The sequence below is a fragment of the Taeniopygia guttata genome, chromosome 11 (genome assembly GCF_048771995.1).
Source record: "Taeniopygia guttata chromosome 11, bTaeGut7.mat, whole genome shotgun sequence".
In the NCBI taxonomy this organism is placed as follows: Eukaryota; Metazoa; Chordata; class Aves; order Passeriformes; family Estrildidae; genus Taeniopygia; species Taeniopygia guttata.
Window position 1 is genome coordinate 3188976 of NC_133036.1, and position 25735 is coordinate 3214710.

General features: G+C 39.1%; 1 protein-coding gene across 2 annotated transcripts in view; it reads left to right on the forward strand.

The window, feature by feature from the left end:
* Positions 1-25735, forward strand: part of NFATC3 (nuclear factor of activated T cells 3) — a 60431-nt gene that overhangs the window by 18258 nt on the left and 16438 nt on the right. For both annotated transcript variants that reach the window (XM_030282093.4, XM_030282094.4), the window contains exons 3-9: positions 5854-6016; positions 17588-17787; positions 18448-18620; positions 19376-19516; positions 20741-20796; positions 21430-21556; positions 23359-24405. In XM_030282093.4, the coding sequence (XP_030137953.4) occupies positions 5854-6016; positions 17588-17787; positions 18448-18620; positions 19376-19516; positions 20741-20796; positions 21430-21556; positions 23359-24405 (1907 nt within the window). The remainder of the gene's footprint in view (positions 1-5853; positions 6017-17587; positions 17788-18447; positions 18621-19375; positions 19517-20740; positions 20797-21429; positions 21557-23358; positions 24406-25735) is intronic.

A 25735-nucleotide genomic window follows, 5' to 3' on the forward strand; every position in this document is an offset into this window, starting at 1 on the left:
GCACAAAGTAGTGTATGAAGTAAACCGGAGTATTGATTCCAAGCAGATAAAGTAAGTACACACCCAGAGAAGGAGAGTGATTTGCCTTATGTGTTCTGTGGTGTAAAATGTGTAGGTAGCACCTTCTGCTTTGAGTGCTTTCTAAAGTTTTGTAAATCTGTTATCTACTTCCTGTCAGTCCTGACCATATTTTCCTTCATTCTTCTGTTTTCAGTAACTGTGCAATGCTTAAAAAAATCTAAAAATGTCTAAGATACTTTTGAACATGTTAGTCATATTTCACGTGCCATCCAAACTGGTTTGTTAGATGACAGCTTGTTATTTGTTCACAGAAAGTCATAATCTGCCAGTCAGTGGCATATGACAAATGTCTGTGTAGTACATGCCCCAAGTCCCATTTCTGCTCCTTGTCAAAGATAAGTGTAAGCAGGGGTTTGGGCAGGACCAGTGCAGCAATTCCTTCCTACAGGTGAAAGACTGGGCAGCAGCCTCTGTCCAGGGAGTAGTGGTGTCTGCTGCTGATGTCACTCAGCAGGTATGATGGCAGATTCAGTTGGTCATTTTACAGAATATTCAGCTACTAACTTGGTAATTTTATTTATTACATGGTTACTCTTGTTGCATCTTGTTTAAGATGCCTCTTTCTTTCACCCCCAGCCTCCCCACACGGTTTTATCTGTGTCTCATGTTTTCATTCGCCTCCACTTAAAAAATCCCTTTCTTCTTGGGATCTTAATGTAGTGATAGTAGATCCAGCCTTCCCACTAGCATTTTACTCCAACATTCCACAAATGTGCTGATTTTATGGCTTTCTTTCATACTTTCTGTTAAAGTTTGAGTTGTAAGAGTTCCAGAAAGTGCAAAAAAAAAAAAATAATCAGAAAGTATGTTTTACAGTACTTTTTTTACTTGAACAAGGGGAATAAAAAGAGTCTAGAGATCACCTAGAAATCTCTACTGAGCAGGTGACACAATACCTTTGGTGAGGACTTTACAAGTACAATTCATAAGAGATCAGGAGCATTGCTGGTGCTGACCTTGGTTATGGCATTGTGGAGTTAAGGACTGTCACAGACATGGCCAGCACTGGTTAAGGTAACATGGGGCTATTTCTTCAAAAAGTGCTCACTGATGATGCAATTGAAAATCATGGCAATTCTGGTATTTTTGCTTTTAGGTTTGATTGCTTTAAACTTAAAGTTTTAACATGAATGACTAGTGGAACAGTAGACTTCAGGTTTGGTTGAGTGGATCTCGAGAATCTCATTTGTGTCTCAAGCAAACAGGCATTTGTAGGGTAGTAAACTTAATGAGTCATTCATTTTTTTCTTTCTTTAGCCCCACAATATTTGATGGCAACAGATGGTGCTTTTGTGTCTGGAAGATAACCAGGCAATATTCATTAATGGTCAAAACTCTTGAAATAAAACCTAGTTTCCTTTACTTCCCTCATGAAATTCATAGAGACTTGTACATTGAATTAAAAACTACTACATAAATTGGTGTTTGTCTCCAGACTGTTTTGTCATGAATTTAATCTATGACACTGAGAAGTGATGGGACATCAAATAGTTTCTTTGTCCCAGTGGTGATGAACAGTCTTTGATAGATGTATTTACAGCTCAGAAATAATTTTCATGGTGGACATGTAATGGCAGCTTGAAAGTTTTACTGCTGAAAACTAGGATGGCTGACAATGTAACTAATTCATTTAGGGAAAAAAAAATAGTTTACATAAAGTGGCAGTTAGTGGAATACTTGAGAAAACTGATTCTTTTGTTTGAATCCTTCTCTTGGAAATCTAAAGTCTAGAGAGGAACAGAATTATGTCCTATATTGGGCCTTCAGTCTTAATTTTAAGAAATTCACTCACATAGAAAGATTTCTATAGACAAAGTTAGTCTACCAAGTATTTATCACCTTTTTCTGATAAATAGAAATAACACTAGCTATTCTACTAGCAAAACTTTAAAATGAATATGTTTGCAAATTACTGACTTTGAAGATAAGGACCCACTTAAGTGAGACAAGCAAAGGAACTTTGAACCTCTTAGGTTTTAATGAGCGAGACTATCACTGTAATGTTTACACACCATTAACTAATCCAGAGAAATTCAGGTAGTGTTTGGTGCAGGACCTTAGTGCTGTACCTGTTATTCATCTCTGCTTTGCCCTGGCATGATGGAACAGAGATTTCCACGTGGCAGTTCACTGTACCAATACTCTGACAGCTTTGTGAACTGTGGCTCTGCTAGGAGCAGAATGGTGGTATTTTGGATGTAAACAGTATTCATAAAGTCTAGTGATAGGTCACTGTGGTTGGAATGGCCCCAAACTTCTTGACTTCAGAATTTCTGCATCAGGGAGAATATGGCTTTGTTTTAGGGAGTGAAGAGCAGCCACAGCAGTATTTTGGCTCTGCAAGAGTTCTTGAAAACTATAGTATTGGATCATAGTTATGATTTGAGATTCTCAGAGGGTTGCTGTCTTGCAGCACTGACTTGTCACAGAATACACTGTGGGTTTATCTCTGCAAAAACTTGGGATGAGGAAAAAATGCAGAATAGCCATTGTGTGGTCAGTGAGCTTTTTCTCTTTTGAAATGTTGGGAGGAGCTTTAAGTGGAAAATTATTTTTGCTGCAACTAAAAATTAATAAAAGTATCTCTCTAGAACATCTGGGAATCTCAACCAGTGAAGGAAATAAGAACTTTCACAACTGTCTGGAGATACTGTGAGGTGTCTTTGAAAGGTTGCTACTAGAATTAGTGGCTACGAGGAGGTAGCAACAGTTTCATACAGAATGGCTAAAATGAATTTTTGTATCAGTTGCGCCTGTGTTCAAAAACAGTGCTACAAGTAGAAGGTAATTGTTTTTAGCTGAATTATGTTAACGAGTCCCATAGGCTTTGTTCTCCCTTCTGTCCCACACCCGCTGCTCTGGGGCCACAGTCAAAGCAACCAAGCAGTGCTGTCTCTGCCCTACGCTGTTTCCATGGCAGAGGGGCAGAGTCAGCCCAGGAGCTGTGCCTCCTCTTACAGTTCTGAATGCTGAAGTCCTTATGGACATGTGTGGCTGTTGTTACACTGAACATCAGTTGTTTTCCTCATCAGTCAGTTCTGTTTTGGAGATAATGGTTGCAGAGAAGAAGGTATCTGTTGGATTAATATTGATAAAATCAATGGAGTGATACCTTTAAATGCTGTTGCTTCTGCTGAGAATGCTGCCAACAGGTTCTTTCTTTACCTCTGAGTTCCCTTTAATAGCTGCTGTTCTCCAAATGTGTTCTCTCTTGATGTGATATATATATATATATATATATATATAAGTATGAGCTTCAGAGGCTTGCATTAATCAGACTATAGAACTCCAGAACTCCCTTGGTATTTCCAGAAGAACATTTGTAAGTTTACAGATTGGTGCTGTTTCAACAATGTGCAAAGATTTAATTTAATGAAAGCTTTAGAATGACTGTCACTTATCACTTCCATATCCTGATATGATTTGGTCCTTTACTAGTAGGTTATTGCATTGCTAATAAGGTTTTTAATTTAAAAAAAGAGAGAGAAACTTCTGTGAAAGGCTAAGTCCCAAGCTATTCTAGCAGTAATTTGGCACTGAACTGGGTAGAACTTACTAATGGAACATGTGGAAATATCTACAATCATGTTCCTTCCCCATCAAGACTGAAAAATGAAGGGTTTTAAAACATAAGAGGTCATATTTTTCTTAATATTTTCTTCTAAAACAACTTAAAATCCCTTATGGTCAGCAGCTGATCTGGGTTCTGAATGCAAAGTGTCTTTATTAATAAACACAAAGCTGTCATGCTGCATAAGCTGGGGGGAGACAGAAAAAGTATACTTGTTCATTTCTGAAGCAGCTGAGCTGCTTATTCTTTAACATGTTCCAGATATTTTAAGAGTAATCCACCATTAAATTTTGAATTTAAGTTCTGCACTATCAGAGGTTGTACAGAAGTTCAGTGAAGTTCAGGGCACAGTTTACAGCTGATAACTGTGGTGAGTTAAATCTCACAGTTTTACTGGTGACCCTCACCTATCAGTGTAGACTGAGTAAGATTTTCTTGAGAATAGATCCTTAAATGCAGTAAAGCTGACAGCTTCAGACCTACTTTCCCATATTTAGTATCTGGTAATAAAAAGCATTGCTTCATATGAAAAAGTATTCAAAACATATACAGATTTGTTACTTCTTGCACCCCAAAGGCTGATATGATTTTTCTCATTTTATATTGAATTGTACATAGAATAAAAAAAAAAACCAAAATACCAAGAGTTTGTAGACTACATTCTGTTGGGTTTTTTGATTTATTTAATGTGCAGTCTTGTGGGTTTGTGTGACTTTTAAGAAGGTGACAGTGCTGGCTAGGAAGTTCCTACTCTGCTTCCCACTCCTTTGTTCTGCTTAAAGGTGTACAGGCAACTAGGACACTGTTAAATTAATAGGATTAGAGAATTTACATTTCAAAATGAATCCAAGTTAGATCACTGATTTGGTTCAATGTCTACCTCTATAGTGTTTGTCTGAAAAATGTGTAAGGATGATGTGGAAGCAAAAATATAAAACTGATAGACCTACAAGGCAGAAAGGTGCATGACAGAGTACCCTAAAACCTGTAAAGAATCCACTGCTACAGAGAAGTTCAGGGATAGAGACAGCAAGGAAAGTATTCAGAGAGAAACAACAGTTTGGGTATCTAACATCAAAAGGGAAGCAGCTGTAACTGTCAGACCAGCTACATCTAGAAAACATCTGTTTGATGCAGTGCAGCCTCAAAAGCTGTGTCATTTACTGGGGAATCTCTGTTTTGGAAGCGTTGCAATTTTTTAATGTTTTAGGCATCTGCATGTGCACAGTCTACTTCCTTGCTCTCTCATGCTGTTATTTTCTTTTTGTTTTCGAAGAATGACAAAATTTTGAGAGTTGGTTATTTTCTTGTCTCCATGTTTGTCCTAGTATGCCAAATCTTTTTTCAAGAAAATGTGAATCTGATACAACTTGTGCCACATTATTGTGAGTTAATTGCAGGAGGAGTAAATCTCTCTGAGACACTGTATGGAGGGTGGTCATGATCAACAAATAAATTCAGTCAAGAAAAAAGTATCATTCCACTTCCAGTAATACCTCCCAATAATTGGTGTATAGCCTATGGTGCATTAAGAGTTCTCCCACGTACCATATCTGTTCAGTGTATACCAACTATTTTGACAGAGCAATTTGGGTACATAAGAGAAACAGATTTTCAAATGCTCATAATTTAATTTACTCTACCAGGTAATTACTGGCTTGAATCTGACTGTTTATCTTATTAGAATCTTAAGTCTACAAATCTGTGCAGGTAAGAAGTAAACATTGGTTTGAGGTTCTTCCATATTATTTCTGTTACTATGTTTTGTTCTTCTTCCCTGGAGTCACTTTGCTACTGGATGTAAGTGTCTGTGCACAAGCTGAACACAACTTTAGGTGTCTTTGTTGCCTGCTGCAGTAAGTCTTTAAAAAGCTATTTGCTCTATCTAAGCATAAAACTTAGGGTGATCACATAGTGTTCATTTTAATGATAGTTAACAAAATGTAGTGCTTGCCAAATGAAAACAGCAAGCTGGAAGACAATACAGAGTTAAAACTTAATGACTGGCAGACTGAGTTTACACTGTTCCCTTTAAACCACATTTGAATTTGCTTGCTGATGTACTTAAGGTTAAAAAGTGAATATAAAGGCATTATAGAGTAGCACTGGTAGTGTGGGTCATAGAGTACCTTTCTTTTGCTCAGGGGTTGGAAAGAAGAAATTCGGTTCATGTAACCACAGTGTGCTTGTCTTGATTGCAGCACATCTTCATTGCCACCTCTTGACTGGCCTTTACCAAGCCATTATGGGCAGTGTGAACTGAAAATAGAAGTCCAGCCTAAAACTCATCACAGAGCTCACTATGAAACAGAAGGAAGCAGAGGAGCAGTAAAAGCATCTACTGGAGGACACCCTGTAGTGAAGGTAGGAAATTTGGCTTTCTTGAATAGAAGGTAAATCTTTAACTGCAGTTACTGGTATTTATAATACTGTGAATTGTTACCTTTCGTGAAGCTTACAGCTTTTCCTCGGCAAGATTTTCTCCCTTCAATGTAATGATAACTATTTTGAAAACACTGACCAATAAAGCCAATTATTGTTGAGTTCAGAATTAGATATAAGGTCCTGGTAAATTAGACTTGGCTTTGGCATCATACTCTCTTTAAAGAGAAAGATATGTGGGTTTGGGCTTGTTGGAATAACTCTGTGTACAGGATGTGATGTGCTGCTCTCTGACTTGGAATATTCAGGTGTGTACACAAATATCTTGCTCTGTGCTGGGGAGACTTCTGGAATGCTTAGGGATAAGTCACTGATGTCTCCTTTAATATCCATGAAGGATGCAGCAGGTTTTGTCGTTTCCTCCAAATCCAGGATATTTCATGTTCTTTTCCAGTAAAGTCTGTGTTTCAGTCCTTAATCTTTTGCTGCAGTCTATATATTAAAAATGTATTTTATATATTTATCCTCTTCCAGTAGTCAAAAGTAACTCATTACAATTGGAGACCAGATGCAAAGTGCTAATAGGATTGGCATAATCAGTCCCCATTCTTTCTCCTCCTCTTACTGTGGTATAAACAGGTTATCACTTTTCCTCCTTATAGTTTATTCCTCCTCTTTGGCAAGTGAATTGTGTCACACTCTGTATTTACATTGTTGCATTTCATCTATATAGATGAAGATACACTAGCAGAGTTTGTATCTTGGATTATCTGCTGTTCTTAATTTGTCCAAGAAACCTCTGCTTCCAGGCTCTTCATCTGATTAATTGCTTCCCTCAACCTGACTCCAAATTGTATTCTTTGGGCTGTTTATCAAACTGTTTCTTCTCTGTAAGCTTACCTTGAACTTTTTCATTATACCTTTTTTCCTCTTCAAGGCTTTGCAGTTCCTTTCTCTCCCTCTAAAAAGGGTGGTTATCTGCATCCCATCTTCTTTCTTGAATGTCTTTCCTTGTTTTTCCATTGCAATTCTTAAGCTGAGCTCTCATCCAGCTTTCATGTTCCCTGCAAAGCTGCTCAGGTGTTTTCTTCTCACAATGCTGTGGCCTAACCAGCTGCAACTCTCTCCTTTTATCAGGCCTACAGGCTTTCTTAGCACAGGAGAGGCAAAGGTCAGGTGCTTCTTAAGGAAGTTTATGCTGCGAACTGGAGAAATTTGAGGATGCCTGGACTAGGCTGGGATTGGAAAGCTGGCGAGGCACATTCCTTCATGTGGAGTATTGTGTTGCCTTAGTCTGTGGAGGACAACTAGACACAACTTCCACATGCCAAGGTGCTTGCAGTAGAATTCAACACATCATTAATGAGGACAGAAACCTGAGAGAGTTTCGCTGACAAAATAAATCTTTCCTGAAGTGCTGTGTACTGCATTCAATATTGTTTAATTTTTTTTCTCTGGATGCTTATGTTTTGCACTAATATTTGCATTAAGGGAATTTATGCTGATATTTGCAAGATTTGACAAATATGTGGGCTTTCTTTTGCTTACAGAACTAGATGCTTCTAAGCTGCAGTACTGGATGCTTCTAACTGCAGTAATGCAAATTAGAAGAAACATCTGTAGTGGGTGACTTACACCAATGATTTTAAAAGCTATTTATTTGCATTGAAATTGTGAAATACCTTGCTATATGAGAATGCTGTCTTAAAAATGAGGATGGCATATATGTGTCTGACAGTCTTATGCTTCATATTGTACTATGCCTCTCTAAATGAAAATGAATGCAAATGAAAATTAATATTCAACTTTGCAATTTGGTCTCTTCCAGCTGGACTGCAAATTAATTGTGTTTGATAGGAGATAGGAAGCTTTTGGTGCTCTTAGCTTTAGAGCAGTCACTTCATGTGTGTGATCATTGCAGTAAAGTACTCCACATTTTCCTGTGCAAAATAGCTGTGCATTTACCAGTGTCAGCGATGAGAAAGGAGGTGGGTAAAGAGAATAGAATCCTTTAATTGGAACAGACCTACAGCGCTTGTCAAGTCCAACTGCCACATCTTTGGGTGCCTGAAGGCCTCTGTGCTTTCGCTTCTTGCACAACTTCTTTTGCTTTTGAACATTATTTTATAGAAAGCTGGAGTATTTAATCTCCAAACTGTGAAGCCTCTGTAGTTCTGCATGTGCACTTGATGTATTATTTAAAATAAAGATTTTTAAGATACTCCACGGCCTTTAATGTATTAGTGCATGTCATTAGTCTATTACTAATACTGTACCACACCTGTTGCTAGGACACTAAGCTTCTGACAAATTTGGCATCATCTGTTGTGAGTACATTTAATCAGCTTATTTCCAAATGGGAGGAAATTAAATAAGTGGAGCATCATGCTTTGCTTTGTATATCCCTTAACTTTAAGAAAGCTAATTCTATAATGATGTTCCCTTGTTTTTAGCTTTCTTTTAATGCAAAATGTTCTAAGTAGCAGATACCTTTCATTTTAAGCTCTGTTTTCTTGGGAGCATGTTCCAGCTAATCCTTGTCATCTGGAACACTTTCTTTTACCTTGGTAGAGAATCTGCATGATAATGCTGGTGGTTTTCACATGGAAGGAATAAATAATATAGCAGACTAGTTTGCAAGGAGAAAGGTGGCAGGTTGAGCTTTTGTCATCCAAATGATGTGGAAATTTTGTAGTGCATTGCCAGGAGACAGCCTCTGAGCACTCCCTAATTTTACCATTCTAATTCATAGGTAAGAGTCTGCAATTCACCCATCTGCTAAGCCTTTTAAACAAGTAGCTGTCACATTTTATCCAACTCTAAATGAGCAGTCATCATTGCTTGAATTTCCACCCTTCCCGTGGGTACAATTGTACATAAAATAATGTTTGCACTTAGAATTTTCTAGAATGAGCTTTTACTTCTGTCTGAACTGGTAGGGTTCTTCATGAGACCTCACTTGGATAATGTTTATGATCAAAACAGAAAAGCCTTTTAGAGCAGGTGAGCACTGATAAGAATTTCTTTGGGATAATTTGTGGGTTTTTAACTTTGTATCTTAGTTTTCTGATTTAAAATTAACTTTTCTTTTTAAAATAAGCAAACTTGTTTTGTATATTGTGTTCCTGTTACTCATATAATTTTCTGCAATTTTCTGAGCTCAAGGATTTTAAATTAATGACATCTTTTGGTAGTAAACCATAAAGGCTGTGTTGTGCACAAGAAGTAGTATTTGCTTTTATCTTTTGTCCTGTTGTTAAGGAAGAAGGTGATGTCTACGCTGGTCATCTTGTAACCACACAGAGTGACATACTCAGGAACTGTGGGCTCACAGCTGCTCCTTAGCACCAGTCTGTGTGCAAGGAGTGTCTGTCCTGGGGCCAGCGTGGGAGTGAGGGTAGGGAGGGACTGTGATGGGTGACTGGTTCTACAGCTGATGGTGTATCTGCAACAGACACTGTATGGAATCTGTGTTGGAAGATAGTTTTGGAGTGGTGGCAGCTGTTGAGAATTTGCCTGGACCAGAAGTGTCTTTTTCCTGTACTGCAAAGTGCTTAAGGATAGAATCATTGCTCCTCTGCCATAAGCAGAATTATTCCTGTAGCAAATTTACAGTAACAGAGGAGGGGATGCACTGTGGAATCCATATGGAAAACTCAGCAGTTCTGCAGCTGACAAAAAAGATGTAAGGTCAAAAATCAAAGCAATATTAAATAAAGGCCAGTTTATTTAGATGGCCACACACTGCTAGTCACTGACAAGTAGAGAGTTTTCTGTGTGAGATTTCATGGGATCTGTAAAAGAGGGACTCTGTGCCAGCTCTGTTTAAAGTGATTGCTGAGCTTGAAGTCGTGATAAGTGCTACAGTGGAAGAAAAAAGTAAACTAATTGAGCAGAAGTAAACTCACTTTGAACTGCTTTGAAAGTTCTGAGGCAGGAATGTGTTCTCAAAAAGCCTGTCAAACTCTGCCTGAGTCCTGATGGAAGAAACTGCAACCAACAAGAGAGAATCTATCCAAGCAATGTCAGATGAGCTGATTAAAAAAAATTAACAAAGCAGTGTCTAAATGAGTGTATGTTTCCTGGCCTGTAATTCTGTGGCTGTCACCTTTTCCCAGCTGTTCCCTGTGGCCAATGCATGTAACTACTTGAATATCAGGTATAATATTGGAATTCTCCCTCTTCTCTATGTCCAATAAGCAGAACATTTTTTTCTATGTTTTGCAACCCTTCCCATTCTTCCTGCCTTCCACTCTCTAATTTTCATTTTTGTCTTGAATTTTTTCCCTGGTTTGTCCCTCACCAGAAGGCAGGCTGTGTCCCAGCTCTAGTTGCCTGCTGTTGATTGGTGACAGCAACCTGCCAATAAATCTAAAAGGCAGAAGGTAAATCTGAGCCTGTGTGAACTGTGTAACGGGCGGTACTGGCAAAAAACATCGACCATTGGATGAGATTCTAAAACTATGTATCTTTCAAGAACAGTATGATGATTTGGGCACCTTCTGCTTCAGAATCCGAAAAACAGATAGCAGAAGTGATGCATCTACTCATTTTCAGAGAATGCAGTAATTGGTGTGAAAACCAATAAAAACAGTCATCTGTTTTTCATATCATTGGTTTACTAAATTTTTCTTTTTTCTACAGGTTATGTGGGAATAACCTCTTTCTATCCCAGCAGTGCTTGTCCAAAAACTCTCCATAGCATAATTAGCATTTGGAGTTGGTATTTCAGGAATAGCACTTGTTTTTTTTTTTTTTTTAGAGTGTGGTAGAGCCAAGTGCAGGTGGATGGTTTGATGGCTGGTTACATGGGACCAACAATTCTGTACTGTGTGTTAGCCTAATACTATTTTAGGTATTAGATTATATTATTTTTTGCATAGTGTAAAATGGGACAGGACTAAAACACCTCAAAAAATGCCTGAAGTCAGTATTTAAAACACATTCAATCCAGTCTGGAAGCAGTGAGTGTGTAAAAGTGTGAGATCTCAGTAAAATTAAGTCCAAGTTTTTGAACCTTGAAGAATGTTCTGTACATGTGTAAACACATGGTACCATGACTAACAATGAGCTAACTGGTATTTGCCATTACTCTTTTGCTTTAGTCCTTTGCAGGATCTGTTTTTGTGATGTCCTTTGAAGTGTTTTTAATTGGACTTGTGCCCCTACCTAATAGTTTATTAAAGCTTGCTCCTTTTATTTGTCACTATTTTTTTCATGATTCCAAAGGACTGTACTATTTTAAAGTCTTCAAGTCAGTCTACTCAATAAGTTTATTTAACAAAACACAAAGGAAGACTTTTCTGATGTGCTTGCTTTTCCTTCTCTGTTGATACAAAGGTACACCAAATAATCAAGTGACATAAAATAGTACTGCCCATCAGGAAGAGATTGAAATAGATGTTTGGTTCAACATATTGAACTTTAAAATCAGACATTTAACTTTTTGTTACATTATAACCTCTGCAGAATCAAAATGAAATTATTTTAAAAATCCAGTGTGCTGTTAAGACTTTCTGAGCCAGTGGTTGGGATATTACATGATAGATCTGAATGGAGTCTCCTTCCATCTGTTTCTGCAGTCTCTTTTAAGCAGTCCATTGGAGATTATAGGTCAGTACTCACTGCACCTCTGCAAGCCTTCAAGGGATGTCTGAGGTAATTTTGACTTTCAGTAGCTTCCCTGAGCTCTGCTTTCTTCATTTCATGCCTATGGTGTGCTTCAGTTTTTTCAAAACACAGCTGTTGATAAATTCACAATAAATTGTATCACTGGCATTAGTAGTGTTGTCTTTTGTTTTAAATTATGTTCATCTTCATGCCCTTGGATTCTTGTCATCCCAAGTCATGGCTGAGAGATGTGCTGTTCAGCTTGGCAGATAGCCCTTCAGCTTTAAACACAGCAGCCCTCACAGTTCTTTAGGAAAGCCGCTGCACACTACTCAAAAGGGAAACTCTTGTGGAAAAATGTCTTCAGAGAAAAAGCTCGGTTGATCAAAGCCATACACTGATGCCTCTCTGATACCACTGTCCAAAAGATTCCAGGCTTGTGGGTCATGTCTTCCTTTTCTCAGAGGATAAAACATTTAGATGGTTTAGCTTCTTCTTTAAATAATTTCTTTTTAAAAGAAATTGTATTTTATTTTTGAAGTGGACTGAAATTTAAGCAGTGAAGCTTTTTTTCCTTTAGGATTGTTTAGGTTTCATAGTGAACTGTACCATATTTTGCTCAGTCTTCCGAAGTAAAAGTACCTGATTCATGAGAACAGCTCTTCCTTTCACCCTCTACAATGAGGCCTGCATTCTTCTCTTTTGTCCTCCTTACCTTGTCACTCTGGGGTGTGTTCTAATGAATACAGAAGTCAGTGAAATGCACCCATCTGCTGTGAGTCTATCAAGGGGGAAATAACTATTTACAACCTGCTTTTTATATCAAGGTGTTGAAAAGCCTTGGAAGTCTCCATCTGAAGTAAAGGCTTAGTAAGTACTTGTGGGTCTTTACACAGATGAGTTTCCTTCCCTGCTCTTCACATTTGAGCTGAGGATTTCTGTATAGATACTGGTGCATTTGGTGAGGATGGATTGTGGACTTTAGGGACCTGATTATATCAAACTTGCATTGTATTTCAAGAGTGTGCCCTATTTTTAGGGAGGCCTATTTGTATGTAAAAGCTTTCTTTCTAATCAGCCTACTTCACCAATCCAGTAATGCCATAAGCAGTGAATTAATTGCACAAAGGCAAAGGAGCAATGGAATCTTCAATAAACAAGAAAAAAAAAAAGGCACATAAAACATGATTATTAAGCCCTAATGAAAGTTTGATTAAGCATGGCAATTTCCTAATAAATGCTGGAAAGCTTTGCCAGAAAAAATGCTTTAAAAATACAATCAAATAGGTTTTGGCACCATCAGAATGTTGTTGGTATCATAGTGTACTTGATAGCTGAGCATAAAACGTAACTGATGAAATGATCTTTCCCCTACCGCCACCACGCTACACACACTCTCCCAGTTCCATGTTTTCTCTTAAATTCTAAGACTGAAAGTGTAGGTTACTGACATTATTTCTGGGTTCAGTGACACTATTAGGTATTTGGGGTTTTGGATACTTTAGTTCAAAAACCCAGACTGTTTCCAAGTAAACTAGTGATGTCTGTTAGTACTTTGTTACTATGAAATGTGTATTTTCTGTTGGATATTTTTCCCAAGCTTTGTTGTATGTCTTAAGAAATTAGACTTTTACACTTGAACAGTGATTGGTAAGACTTGGCCTGCGACAATAAATTGAAAACATGGACAGAACCTTCCTCATTTAAAAATAAGGTAGCATGAGGAGGTAAAAAATTTAAGCATTAGAGACTAAAAGGTGTCTTCTCATAAACTTTTCATGTTGCAAGGTTTTCTTTAGGTCAGAGTATGGAACCAATGATATGTGAGCCAGCTATGGCCCAAATATAATCTGCATGAAATCTGGAAGAATGCTAATTTATTTTTTCCAGGTTGATTCCTCTTAATTAATGTGACCTCTTTGTTTTTCTCAGCAAGGAAAGGTTCTCACCACTGCCACAAAATTCCAAGTTTAAACAGTGCTGTCTTCAATGATCAAATTAATCCATATAATCTGTAGCGTGACAGGTTTTTAAAGGATTTTCCATGTGTGCATTAAGAACTTTTGTTGTTTTTATTTTTTTATTGCATATAATACAGCTTCTTGATGCTCCAAAACCCTCTCATTAAGTGCCTGCCTTTGTAGTTGCTCAGTAAAAGCTCAGAGCTCCCAGTGCCGTGCAGGGGTTTCCTGTGTGCAGTGTGGTAATATGGCTGGGACTGCTTTGGCGTGAAGCCCTTGTGGCTTATCCTGTAGTGACCTTCAGTCTTTAGCCTTCCAGCTTTAGTTTAACTTACGCAGGCACTGACCTTTGCTATGGAAACGATATAGAAACACAAAAACAACTTGGCTGAGTTTCCTCGGCAGAGCAGTGGGTGGTGTATCAGGATTCTGTTACAGGGGAGGGTTTCTAGAGGTCACTAGTGACACAGTGCAGTAACTTACTGCTTGTCTGCAGCACACTGCTGCTCCTGGGAAAGTGCTATATCTTTTTCAAAATAAAATTAGCAATTTTTTGTTTGTAGTGAGCAGCTCTAATACTGCACATTAATGGAATAAATGCAGGAAGGTGTACCTGAAAGCCTTCCTAGGGCTCAACCAGTAGTTCAGGTTACTGTTCCTCTGTAAGTGACCCATGACTGAATCTTGAGCACACTGATACTGTAGTGCCTTACCATAATGCTTCTTCATGGTGCTGATTCTGCAGCACTTGCCAGTAGGTTGTAAAATGCTGTTTATTTAAATACCTATGGTCTGTAAAAACACACTGTGTTCTTATTTGTATATATTCTTTACTAAGGTGTACTAAAGGTACAGATACCATGGCTTCATTATGTATTTGAACAAAATATAATATCTTTTCCCTCAAGTTAATTAAGTACTTATTTTCACTGAAAAACAATTAGCAGGTTGGGATTTTTTACTGATTTAAATGTTTGAGCTGTTCTAAATACAGAAGTGTGCATGAAGCAGAAAAGATGGTAAGAAAGCATCACACTGCTGTCAATGAAATTAAGAGCAATCAATATTTTTTTTAATGAGAACAAAACTGTATTTTAAATGCCTAAATAAATATTTTTTCCTGATTTGAAGTTGATTTGGGGTGGTAAGTCGCCTTCATTATTCACAAGGTAGGTTTTGCATCAATAATGGCAAGCCAGCCTTGAGTTGCCAGCTTGCTTATTACACAAGATTTAAGGGGGAAGTTTTCATTCTAAAGCACAGATCTGTATAATAAAAGTTGGATTTTTTTCTATTCACAATCTGTCCAGCTGTCTGAGTTTCACTAGCATGTCAGGCTGTCTCGTTAGCATGCACAGCCTGTTGAGCTTAGTGGCTTTTGGCTGTGGCTGTTGGGAGCACAGGGACACTTCAGCCTTTCCACTGCTTGCTTAAGGCTGGGATGTTTCCTTTTAATGAGGCCCCGTTGGTGCAGTCAGGCCCTGAATTACACTCTGGTCTGGAGTACATGGCAGTCATTCTTCCTTTCCCACTCCCTGGCTTGCTTTGTTGCCACAGGTATTGCACACATTGGTTATATTTATACTTTTACATTGGCAGTGGGGGAGGTATGAGGGGTTTCTCTTTTTACTTGACCTTGAATAAAAGCAATAAATTGTCTGCAATACCAAAAATATATTTTTAAGTCTCTGCTACCTTGCCAGTGTATCTGGCCATAGATTCTCCTGGGCAAACCAGTGTGAGTGCTGGCATGGGGGATGTTTTACTTGCCTAAACTGAGCTCCTGCTCTGTGTCTTCTGTAGAAGATGATCTTCACCCACTGTAGAGAGACCAGCTTCGTTTTACAAGTATCCCCCACCCTTCCTTATCTCTGGTATCACCAGTATCTCCAGAACTGCTGTGTACATGTCCATTGTTCAGCATGGGGAAGATTAGCCTTAATTGGAAATTAGCTTTGTCACAGTGACCGCATTTGGAAGTCAGTCAAATTTTTGAATAGGTCTGGCTTGTAATTTTTATAATTCCCAGTATTAGAGTGAACACATTTAACTAACGTCACATTTATGCTGTATTCCATTGTGTTGAGACTTAATTTTAACTCTGAGGAAAATTGATGATGGAGTCACAGAACTTGTGACAAGATGGCTGCTGTAATGCTAAACTAATACGTGTCCTGATTTTCTATAAACTCTTAAAATAATTCAGACTAATAAAAAATGAATTACTCATTTGGTATTTAATGAAAAAGATTTTTGGAAAGACACTGGAGTCCTGCATCAAGCATAAAAAGGAATTTATGCATGTGTGTGTATTTAATTGGTGTAACAGTCCCTATGCTCCACTGTGATGGCAACACTAAGAGGAAAGTTCCTTGTGGTCCTGATGTTTCTGTAGTTTATAGTTGACTCTGACAGTGAAGGGAGAGAAACCTGTCAGTACACTGACTGTCACAGGGGGTTCTTTACTGTAACCTTTCTAAATGCTTCTTTATGACATTTATTTACATGGGAAGCAACTCTGACAATCTAGACTGTCTCCACTCAGTGGCTGAAGAGATAGTTTGGCTTGGTTTGGTGTTTTTTAGCTGCATTTAGCTCTTTTTGTACTGAGAACTCCAGGGATAATATATTTGACAAAACAAAGTCTTTCCAGACTTCTGTTGAAACCTAAATCTCTATTCTTGACTGAGAAAGCTCTAATAAAAGTGACAGGCCTGGTAGGTGCTGCCACTTGAATATAGAAACCAACCTGTACCTTGAATATAGAAACCAGGCATATTTGGTCCATAAAACTCCCTGCCAGGAGTGATGCACCAGCAGTGGGACTTCTGACTGCTGGGTGTGGGTGTGCTTTGGGCTTTTGTGCTGCTGACTACTGGCTTAAATTACTCTTCTAAGTAGGTTAAATTGACATGTTTTGTTTGGTTTTTAAGTGTTAGTTCTGTAAAGAGCTTGGATAATATTGTTGTGTGACCAAATAACTCTCCCTAGAGACAAAAATATTGACATGACAAAACCACGTTCAAAGAATGACTGTCTGTCCCTCCCTCTCGTTTGAACATAAGTTGATGTCAAAGTCAATGAAATGTAAATCTGCTCCAGTGCTGTTTAGCAATTATGTAACTTGCAGCCTGCATCAATCTGCCAATTGCGGCAAGGTGAAGGAAAATGGATTTGTAAGAAATACTCTGTAGGCTTCACTGTTATAATAACAGGGGTTAAAGGAAACCAGTGTTACTGTTGTTCACATTTGTTTCCTTAACAAATTACCCATGTTCTATCATAAAATGGGTTTTTTCTTCTAGTTTCAGTTCATAATTTTTTTCTACTGTTTCAGTGTTGTGCCAGAATTGCTGCAGTTAGCTCATGCAACAGGTGGTTTTATAACCGAGTGCATTGGTGGTTGGATGTGTATTTGAGAAATGGAAAGATGTGTAAATTAACATTTGCAGAATTTGGGGCTTTGAAATATTTTCTTTGCAAAAATAAACCACATTTGATTTTCTAGATATGAATTGAATCTTATTGTCCTAACTTGATTCATTTACATTCACAAAACTTAAGTTTAATAAAAGTTGCTATTCCATTTCATAGAAGAAAATCTAAAAGCTTTTTGTATTTCTAGAATCTGGGTGTATCTTAGTAAAATTAGTAATTAGTAATTAAAAACAGTACCAGAAACAGACCTATAGCATAGCATAGCTTTGATATAGAAATTCTGTAGCTAGAAAAATTGTCTTTGAGAGATTCAGAAATTATAATGATAGTTTGACACTCATTCGTTCCAGTAATTGTTGCCAGTCCTTGTGCTTGGTGACAGATACCTGTACTGAGTTTTCTGCTTGCTGAAGAGTGTGAAGAAGTTTGTAATGAAGTACTAGTGCCTCTTAACTCTTTGGGCTGGTTGTGTGTGTGTGGTGTGCACACACAGATGCAGTGGCAGTCACCTAACCTGTTGCTGTTCCGTGTGCCCTTCCCTCAGCTGCTGGGCTACAGCGAGAAGCCGGTGAACCTGCAGATGTTCATCGGCACGGCCGACGATCGCTACCTGCGGCCCCACGCCTTCTACCAGGTGCACCGCATCACCGGCAAGACCGTGGCCACCGCCAGCCAGGAGATCATCATTGCCAGCACCAAAGTCTTGGAAATTCCTCTTCTTCCCGAAAATAATATGTCAGCCAGGTACATCACAGCATGAGTCAGCCATTTGCTTGCTATGTGTAGTTTATATTTTCTTCGTTCGTGCAAAGGTGAAAGAAAAGTCTTGTAAAATTAGCGTATCTTCCACAAATCTGGGTCGTGATGAAGAGATAAATCTCTGAAAGCAAGCCAGTGTAAGAACAGTAAAGGAGCGAGAGGCAGGGAAACTCTCGTTCAAATGTGGTGTATGATGGAAGTTGTGTGTCTCATATGAATAATTGACCAATGTGTGGAATAGCAGCTGGGACTTGATGGGTACACTTTGTCGTTCTCTAGTCCTTCCTAAACTGGAACTAAATAGTGGTCTCTTGCTCCTTGTAAATGACATTTACCATGTTAAATAACTCACTTTGGAGGTTATACAATGTGCAATAACAAATAATCTTTTGAAGGTTCAAAAAAGGAGCAGCGGGACATTTACAAGACAAAATGTTTCAACAGTACTTGCTGCTGTTTCCACACTAAGCATTCTTTCAATCACAGACATTTAAAATAACCCTCAAAATACCATAATGTGGGGGAAAATAGAACAGCTTCATTCTTTAACAAAATGAAGGCTTTCAGAGTGAACTTTGGCAATAGTTTGATTGGTTTTCTTCCATTTCTCTTGTGGTCCATCTGTCCATCCTCTCCTATCTCCAGTATCGATTGTGCTGGTATTTTGAAACTGCGCAATTCAGACATAGAGCTCCGGAAAGGAGAGACAGATATTGGAAGAAAGAACACCAGAGTGCGCCTTGTGTTCCGTGTTCACATCCCACAGCCAAGTGGAAAAGTCTTGTCTCTGCAGACTGCTTCCATCCCTGTTGAATGCTGTAAGATTGCTCTAACTCTACATCTTTTATACCCATGGTTTCTGCATGTGTCAGTAGTAGTGTCATTCTGACAATATTTATTGCCAGAATTATATATAGCAATTGTGTAAAAAAGCTTTGTATGTAAAGAGAGCTCAGTTACCAAAAGTTAATGTGTGTATAAGTAAAGATGGCACTTGCCAAGGGACAGCTTGGAGGTTTAGAGGAAAAACCTCTAAAAAAGGAAAAAGGGTTTGGGCTTTAACCTGAGTGCAGTCACACAGCAGCTTCAGTAGTGCCTGTGCATGAGCAGAGGCAGCTGATGCAGCTCAGTGAAAAGATTCATTCTAGAGCTGATACCATTTCATTGACAGGAGTCTGTACCATGACTTTCCCTATACAGTAATATCTAGTGAACAGCTGAACTTCTTTAGAGTTGGTTTGTTAAATACTGGCACTGAGGAATCAAGGCATGACCTTAATCTGAATTTCCCCTAGAATTCGTTTTGTCCCGAAACCACTAAAGTAATTTTTAATCCAGTACTCCTGAACTAAAAATTGAATTTGCTGTAATAGTAGAGACTGTTGGCATTCATGTCTTCTTGATGTTTCAAAATAATTTTAAAAGCAAAGATAAATCCTAGACAAATATGATTTGTGTATGTAAACAGATGGTCATTTTAGTTTCATCCCAGATTCTTCAAGTTAGAATTGTAAAATAAATGTCATTATGATTAAAATTGTGAATAATAATTATTCCCTTAATATTTCTAAAGCTCAGCGATCTGCGCAAGAACTTCCTCAGATTGAGAAGTACAGCATCAACAGCTGCTCAGTAAATGGAGGCCATGAAATGGTGGTGACAGGATCTAATTTTCTTCCAGAATCCAAAATTATATTTTTTGAAAAAGGACAAGGTAAATACTGTCTTGCTGGGTTTTTTCAAACCAAGCTCAGTACCTGGGCTTGATTTTAAGAGATATGGATGTTTTAAAAGGAGAAAAAAGTCCTGACAAGTAATTGGAAAGTTCATTTGGGCACTGCTCTGTGTGCTGGTTGGCAGTTATTAATGAAGTAGTACTTCTAATTCAGGAAGACACAGGGTAACTAACTTGGAATGTGTGTATTTGAAAGATGCTGTTAACAGATCATACCATGTATTTGCTCCTTCTTATTATAAGAAAATGAAAAAGTGAAAATGGGATCTAATTGAAATGTAGTATTTGGCATTGATACCATGTTACATCTGATTTAATCAATGCATAGGAACTGACTCCTTAGCTAATGAAATAAATACTAGCTAGAAAGCAATAAAACATAAAATCTGAACAGCTTAAATTATGATTTTGGTGACTTAAGTGTCTTGATTTGAAGTTTCATGAAAACAGTAGCAAAAGAAATTATTAAAAATAAAAATTTGCAAATCTAGTCCAACTCTTCTACATCTTGTTATCTCCATATATATGTAAATAAGAGTGGTGTTATTTTTATTAGCAAATACAACAGTACGTAACTGTGTGTTTTGCCACACAAGCTGAGCACCTCTGGCAGAAGCAGAGCTGCTGCTGTGGTTCCCTGGAGCAGCAGCCAGTGGCAGAGGAGCAGTGCTGGCTGCAGGGTGTGGCTGGTGCCAGGTTAGAGGCAGGGAGGCTGCCCAGGGCCTGCCCCTCGGGCAGGGCACCCGTGGGTCGGGGGTCAGGGCACCGTGACCCGGGGCGGGCAGGGAGGGGTGCCTGGGTTATCGCTGCTGCTGCTGCTGCTGACTCAGCCTCAGGCATCAGCACTTGTTTGAAGAGGCACCAGTGGCAGCAGCAGTTTCAGCGCCCTTCAGAAAGGTTTCAGGAACACGAGGGGACAACCCTTGTGTGCACCTTGTGTACTCAGAGCCTCCCCTGCAGCTCAGTCTGCACGCTGGGGTGCAGTGCACAGTCCTGCACAACAGGACTGCAGTGGCTGCAGTGCTGAAACTCCTAAAGCATCTCTGTACTTTGTTTACAGTGTGTGTCTGTCAGTTTAACAGCCTCTTTGTGACTCAAAATAAATCCAGTTTTATATTAAGTATTTAAATATTTTTAAGATTAATTATTAAAATATTAAGAAATTGCTTTTTGCTTGAATTATTTGTAAATTTCTTTCAACAGATGGACGACCTCAGTGGGAGGTAGAAGGGAAAATAATTAGGGAAAAGTGTCAAGGGGTGAGAAAGAATTTTTCTTATTTTATAAAGCTTTTTTTTTTATGCGAAGATTTATATTTTCATTGTTGTTCTGAAATTTAGACTTCATTTATTAAAGTAAGTAGATCACTGACTAATTCAGACAGACAATTGGAGACTTCTAAATTGTCTTAACACTATAAAGTAGCCATTAAGAGGATGCTTTGAAGGAACTGGAAATAGCATGCTTGTTGTGAAAGCAATGAAAAAAGAACTTGAAAATTAAAAAACGGAAACTTAAGATAATTTTGCTAACGTGAAAAATTACTTCCAGTGCATTAAAATTTCATTTAAATGCTTAATGGTCCAAAATTCAGTTTTTTAACTGCAAGAAGGTTTTTGGGCTCTGGCAGATAAGCAAAACATCCTTTAGATGATATGTCTATTTAATTAAAGCATTATCTTCAGAGCATTTGTGTTTAAAAGAAAATAAAGTTCTCCAAATAAAAGTTTGCCCATAGTACTGTTTTACTATGTAATGTGCATGAATTTGAAGTTTGCCAATTTCAAAATATTAGAGTGCTTTAGTTTTACCATAAGTGTTTCAGGTTTTGTGTAATTAACAGTTTCATTTGCATTTAATGTGTAAAACTTCTTTATTTCAACATCCTATAGGCAAACATCATACTTGAAGTTCCTCCATACCATAACAAAACCATCACAGCTGCAGTTCAGGTGCAGTTTTATCTCTGCAATGGCAAGAGGAAAAAAAGCCAGTCTCAACGTTTTACTTACACACCAGGTATCAAATGAAAAATACAAAAGTGGCATTTTATTTTGTTTTTTAAAGTGGATGTACAAAAATACTCCAGACAGTCTTGTTCCTTTGACAGGTACATAGGATTAGCTTTGAACTCTTTGTAAAACAGTTACTAAAGCTTGTCTAATTAAAAAGCTGAAATATAGAGTAATAAGCTCCAGCTCTGTAACTACAGCTAGTTATTTCTTCATTACAGTTTCTACACAATAATTTTTGCATTCTACTTTTCTTTAAGAATGATGATGAATCTCAGAAGCTGCTCTGTAAATAACCCTCATGGTGACACAGTGGATAGTGAGATCATAGAAGAACAGATTTTGCACTCTCAAATGTAAAAAAAAAAAAAAAACCAGGGTTTAGATACAAGGAAGGTCAAATTATTTTTCCCCCCCCCACTCTGGACACATTGCAGCTTACTGAGGCAAATCAGCTTGTAACTCAGCCAGAAGTAAGACCAGGACACGTTAACTGCAGATGTAGTCAAACAGCCTATTCCCTCCCACTTGGTGTGAGGAAGAACTCACAGCAGATGTACAGTGCCTGCTCCTTTCCTGCCTCTTGCTTTATTTTAGCTGTTTTATTTTGGTACCTGTTTGGAGCAGTCAGAATTCCCAGGGCAGCAGGGGTGGTGGGGACCCCTTGGCACTGCTTGGAGCACTTGAAGTCAGATATCTGAAGGAGTCTTTAAAGTCGGATACAGATATGAATATAAACTTCTTAAAACTTCTGTATATGCTGACAAAGCCAACTTCCATTAGTTAGCAGAATTTAAAATAGTCTGTTCTCACTTGTGCTCTAAAATTACCTGCTTTTTAAAGTTAGGCAGTATTACTGAGGTGTCTGGTATGCCAAGTACATATTAACTGTGTTATCAGATTTCTGTGGTATTTGTCAACTGTTTTTCAAGAATATCAGCTCCTAAGATAGTTACACATCTATATTTTTGTTTGAAATATCTCTCTTTAAATTATTTAAACGGTGGAAGAAATAATGACAATTATTACTTAAATAAGAAGCAAGCTGAATTGTAACTGTAGCTGTTATTACACAAGCACTTAAAACACTCTATATGTATTACAGTTCATTTGACTGTAGTATTTAGTCAACTGTTTTTCTTAAAGTAGTAAATGACATTTAAGTGTTAGAATTTTTCTACTAGTACTTGAGATCACTGTCTTGTTGTGAGCCTACCAGTAGTTAAAAAAAAATAAACCTGTAACTGAAAGTGTGTCAGTTTGTAGCTCTTTTAAGAACAGTTGCTGCCATCGCTGAAACTGGGGGATGTGCTTATAGAGCTGGTGTAATTAAACATAGTGCACTACTCAGGCTAGGGTGTGGGTTTCCAAAGTTCAGCTGTCCTTGTGATCAGAGGCTAAGGAAGGCCTGTAGCCTGCTAAAAATTTCCTTCACTATTTCCTAGTGTGTGATACTGAGCTCACATCTGCCTGTTTTCCGTGGAGCCCAGCAGCAGCTCCCCCCTTCTGGTGAGGAGAACGTCCTTCAGATGAACTGGACTTTCTCTGGCTGGGTTGCAATGTCTTTAAAAATCATACATTGCATAGGAAGATGTGCTGGAAGGGGAGATACTTGCCCTGGAATACCTGCTGGGAGAGTTGTTCTGGCATTGGAGGGTTGATGTAGCAGGCATAGAAAGGTGAAAGCAGAGCAGAAGGAGGGAAGCAATGACACTAACAGTGCTACTGTGGTTGTTAAACAGCAGTTGGTGTGTATTTGCCACAGGGTACAGATGGGCTGGAATTGTAAAACTGTTTTACTTTTTCTAGTTATCATGAAGCAAGAGCACAGAGATGAGGTGGATTTGTCTGCTGTTCCGTCCCTGGCCCTGCCGCACGCGGGCAGCGTGCAGGGCCTGCACTCAATGCGAGCCCAGCTGCCGTCGCCGGAGCAAGGGCACCCCCACGACAATTTGCTGTCTACGTCACCCAGGAGCCTCGTGTGTCCCATTCAGCCACCCTACACGGCCATGGTGACCTCGGCAGTGCCACACCTGCCACATATGCAGGGTAGAAACCTCAGTCCAAGTGAAGAGTGTCATGTTTTGCCTCCTGCTGTGGTTCAGTCTTTTCAGGTAACATCAGCACCTCCTGTGAGGCCTTCTTACCAGCCTATGCAGCCTAGCGACGTGTACAACGGACAGCCCGGTCTTCCCATGAACTCTGCCTCCGGCCAAGGATTTGATGCGATTTCATTTCCGCAAGACACGGCTGTACCTCATTTGATAAATCTCAGCTGCCAAGCTCTACCACCGGTGCAGTTCCATTCTTCAAATCCAGGTTCTGTGTCAGCATCAAGCCCAGCAGGACACGCCCTGGCACACGCAGCTCATTCGGGACAGTCGTCTGCTCACCTGCCATCGATGGGATTCCACTGCCCGGGTGCCGGGCAGGGCTCCCTCCCCTCCGCCATGAGCCGCTCCCTCGGCCAGGCCTCTCCGCAGCTGCAGCAGGTCCCGTACCACTCTCCAAACCCAGCGGCCGCTTCTTCCCCGTCCCCGACGGCTTCCCACCCGCTGGGCCCCGCGCCGCTGTCCGGCCCCTCTTCCCCCCAGCTCCAGCCTCTGCCTTACCAATCTCCGAGCTCAGGACCCGCCCCGTCGCCGCCGCCCGCAGCCCGCTCGGGGCAGCACTCGCCGCAGGCCGCCAGCCCCGCGCTGGCAGCGCTGGGCACCGTGTCACCCCTGGGGCCCCACCCCGTGTGTGACTCCTCTCCCTTCGCACCCGAGGCGGCAGCCGTTCACATCAAACCAGAGCCTGAAGACCGGGAATTGAATTTTCAAACCATAGGACTCCAAGACATCACTCTAGATGATGGTAAGTGGATGTAATATTGCAATACTGGGGTTATAATGGGCATTAAACTACAAAGTGGGTGTGGGAGGGTAGTTTTGTTTATAACACACTGCTCATCACAGAAGGAAATTTATATCATTAGAATTGAGTCATATTTTTGTGTCCAAAGCAACGATTTGTTTAATTATATCAGCTGTTAATTTGTAGTTATACAATTCAAGCATTTTAGTCTGATTTGGCCATGGATTTTGGTTTTGTTGTAAAACAAGGCTTGAGGATCAACTCTTACTCTTACACATTGACACCTTGTATTCAAGAAAGTAATTTGAAGTCTTTTCTGATTGTGTCATTGGTATATTTCAGTAAAACTCATAATACGATACCTGAGTTGCATAGAGGTAGTGTGGGGTCTTGTTTCTTGGAGTTGTCCCAGTTTTGAAGGGCAGGCTGGTGTTTTGATAATCTGTCACATGCATTTTGGCACTGTCTTGGTCTCCTCACAGACATTCTGTAGATACCTGTCATCATTCAGCACCTCTGCTCACAGTGGCTGTTTGCTTTCTCCACTCTGACTACCTTTTTAAGAAGTTCACTTGTTTAACATAAACAGAACAAGGACATGATAAGTCTAAAGGCCAGACTATAAAGGACTGTATTGTAAATATTTGGACATTTTTAAAATTTAGTTATTAATTAAATAGTTATTTATAATATTTCCCAACCAAGTAAAAAGAGAAAAATATCAGATCCTAAACATCAGACTATTTGAGGTGTAGATGCAAAGCAATTTAAAGAATATGTCATGCTGATAAAGGCTGGAAGAACAGAAGGCCTGGCCTTAAAAGTTGTGTAAAATGTGTTTGGTTTTGATGAAGGGAATCATGCCAGGGTCTCTTTTCTAAAGTAGCCATAAATGTTGTGGTTTGGGGTTTTTTTAACCATCGCTAGTAATTACTTAATTGCATCAGCTGTAGAATAAAGACTTAAGTGTAGGCCATCTGTTAAGAATCTGTGTCAGTCCCAACTCCCTGCATAAATGGAGATTTGCTATTGTTACCTCCAGACAGTAGTAATAAAATATAGTAAGAAATGCCTTTAAAGACATGGCATAGTAGGAAGCAAACAAGAGAAACCAGTCTAGTTGAGCTTTCAGTTCAATGGCCACCTTAATTAAACAAAGCTCTCTTTTTAGAAACACTGTTTATCAATCAACTCAAGTTTATGTAGAAAGGAAGGAAGAGACTGATTCTGTCAAGGACTTGCTAAGGGGAGAGAAGCAAGGCTTTATGAAACAGCATGCTGCAAAAAAATAGCATTTTATACTTCTATATAGAGGAGTGAGAAAGAAATC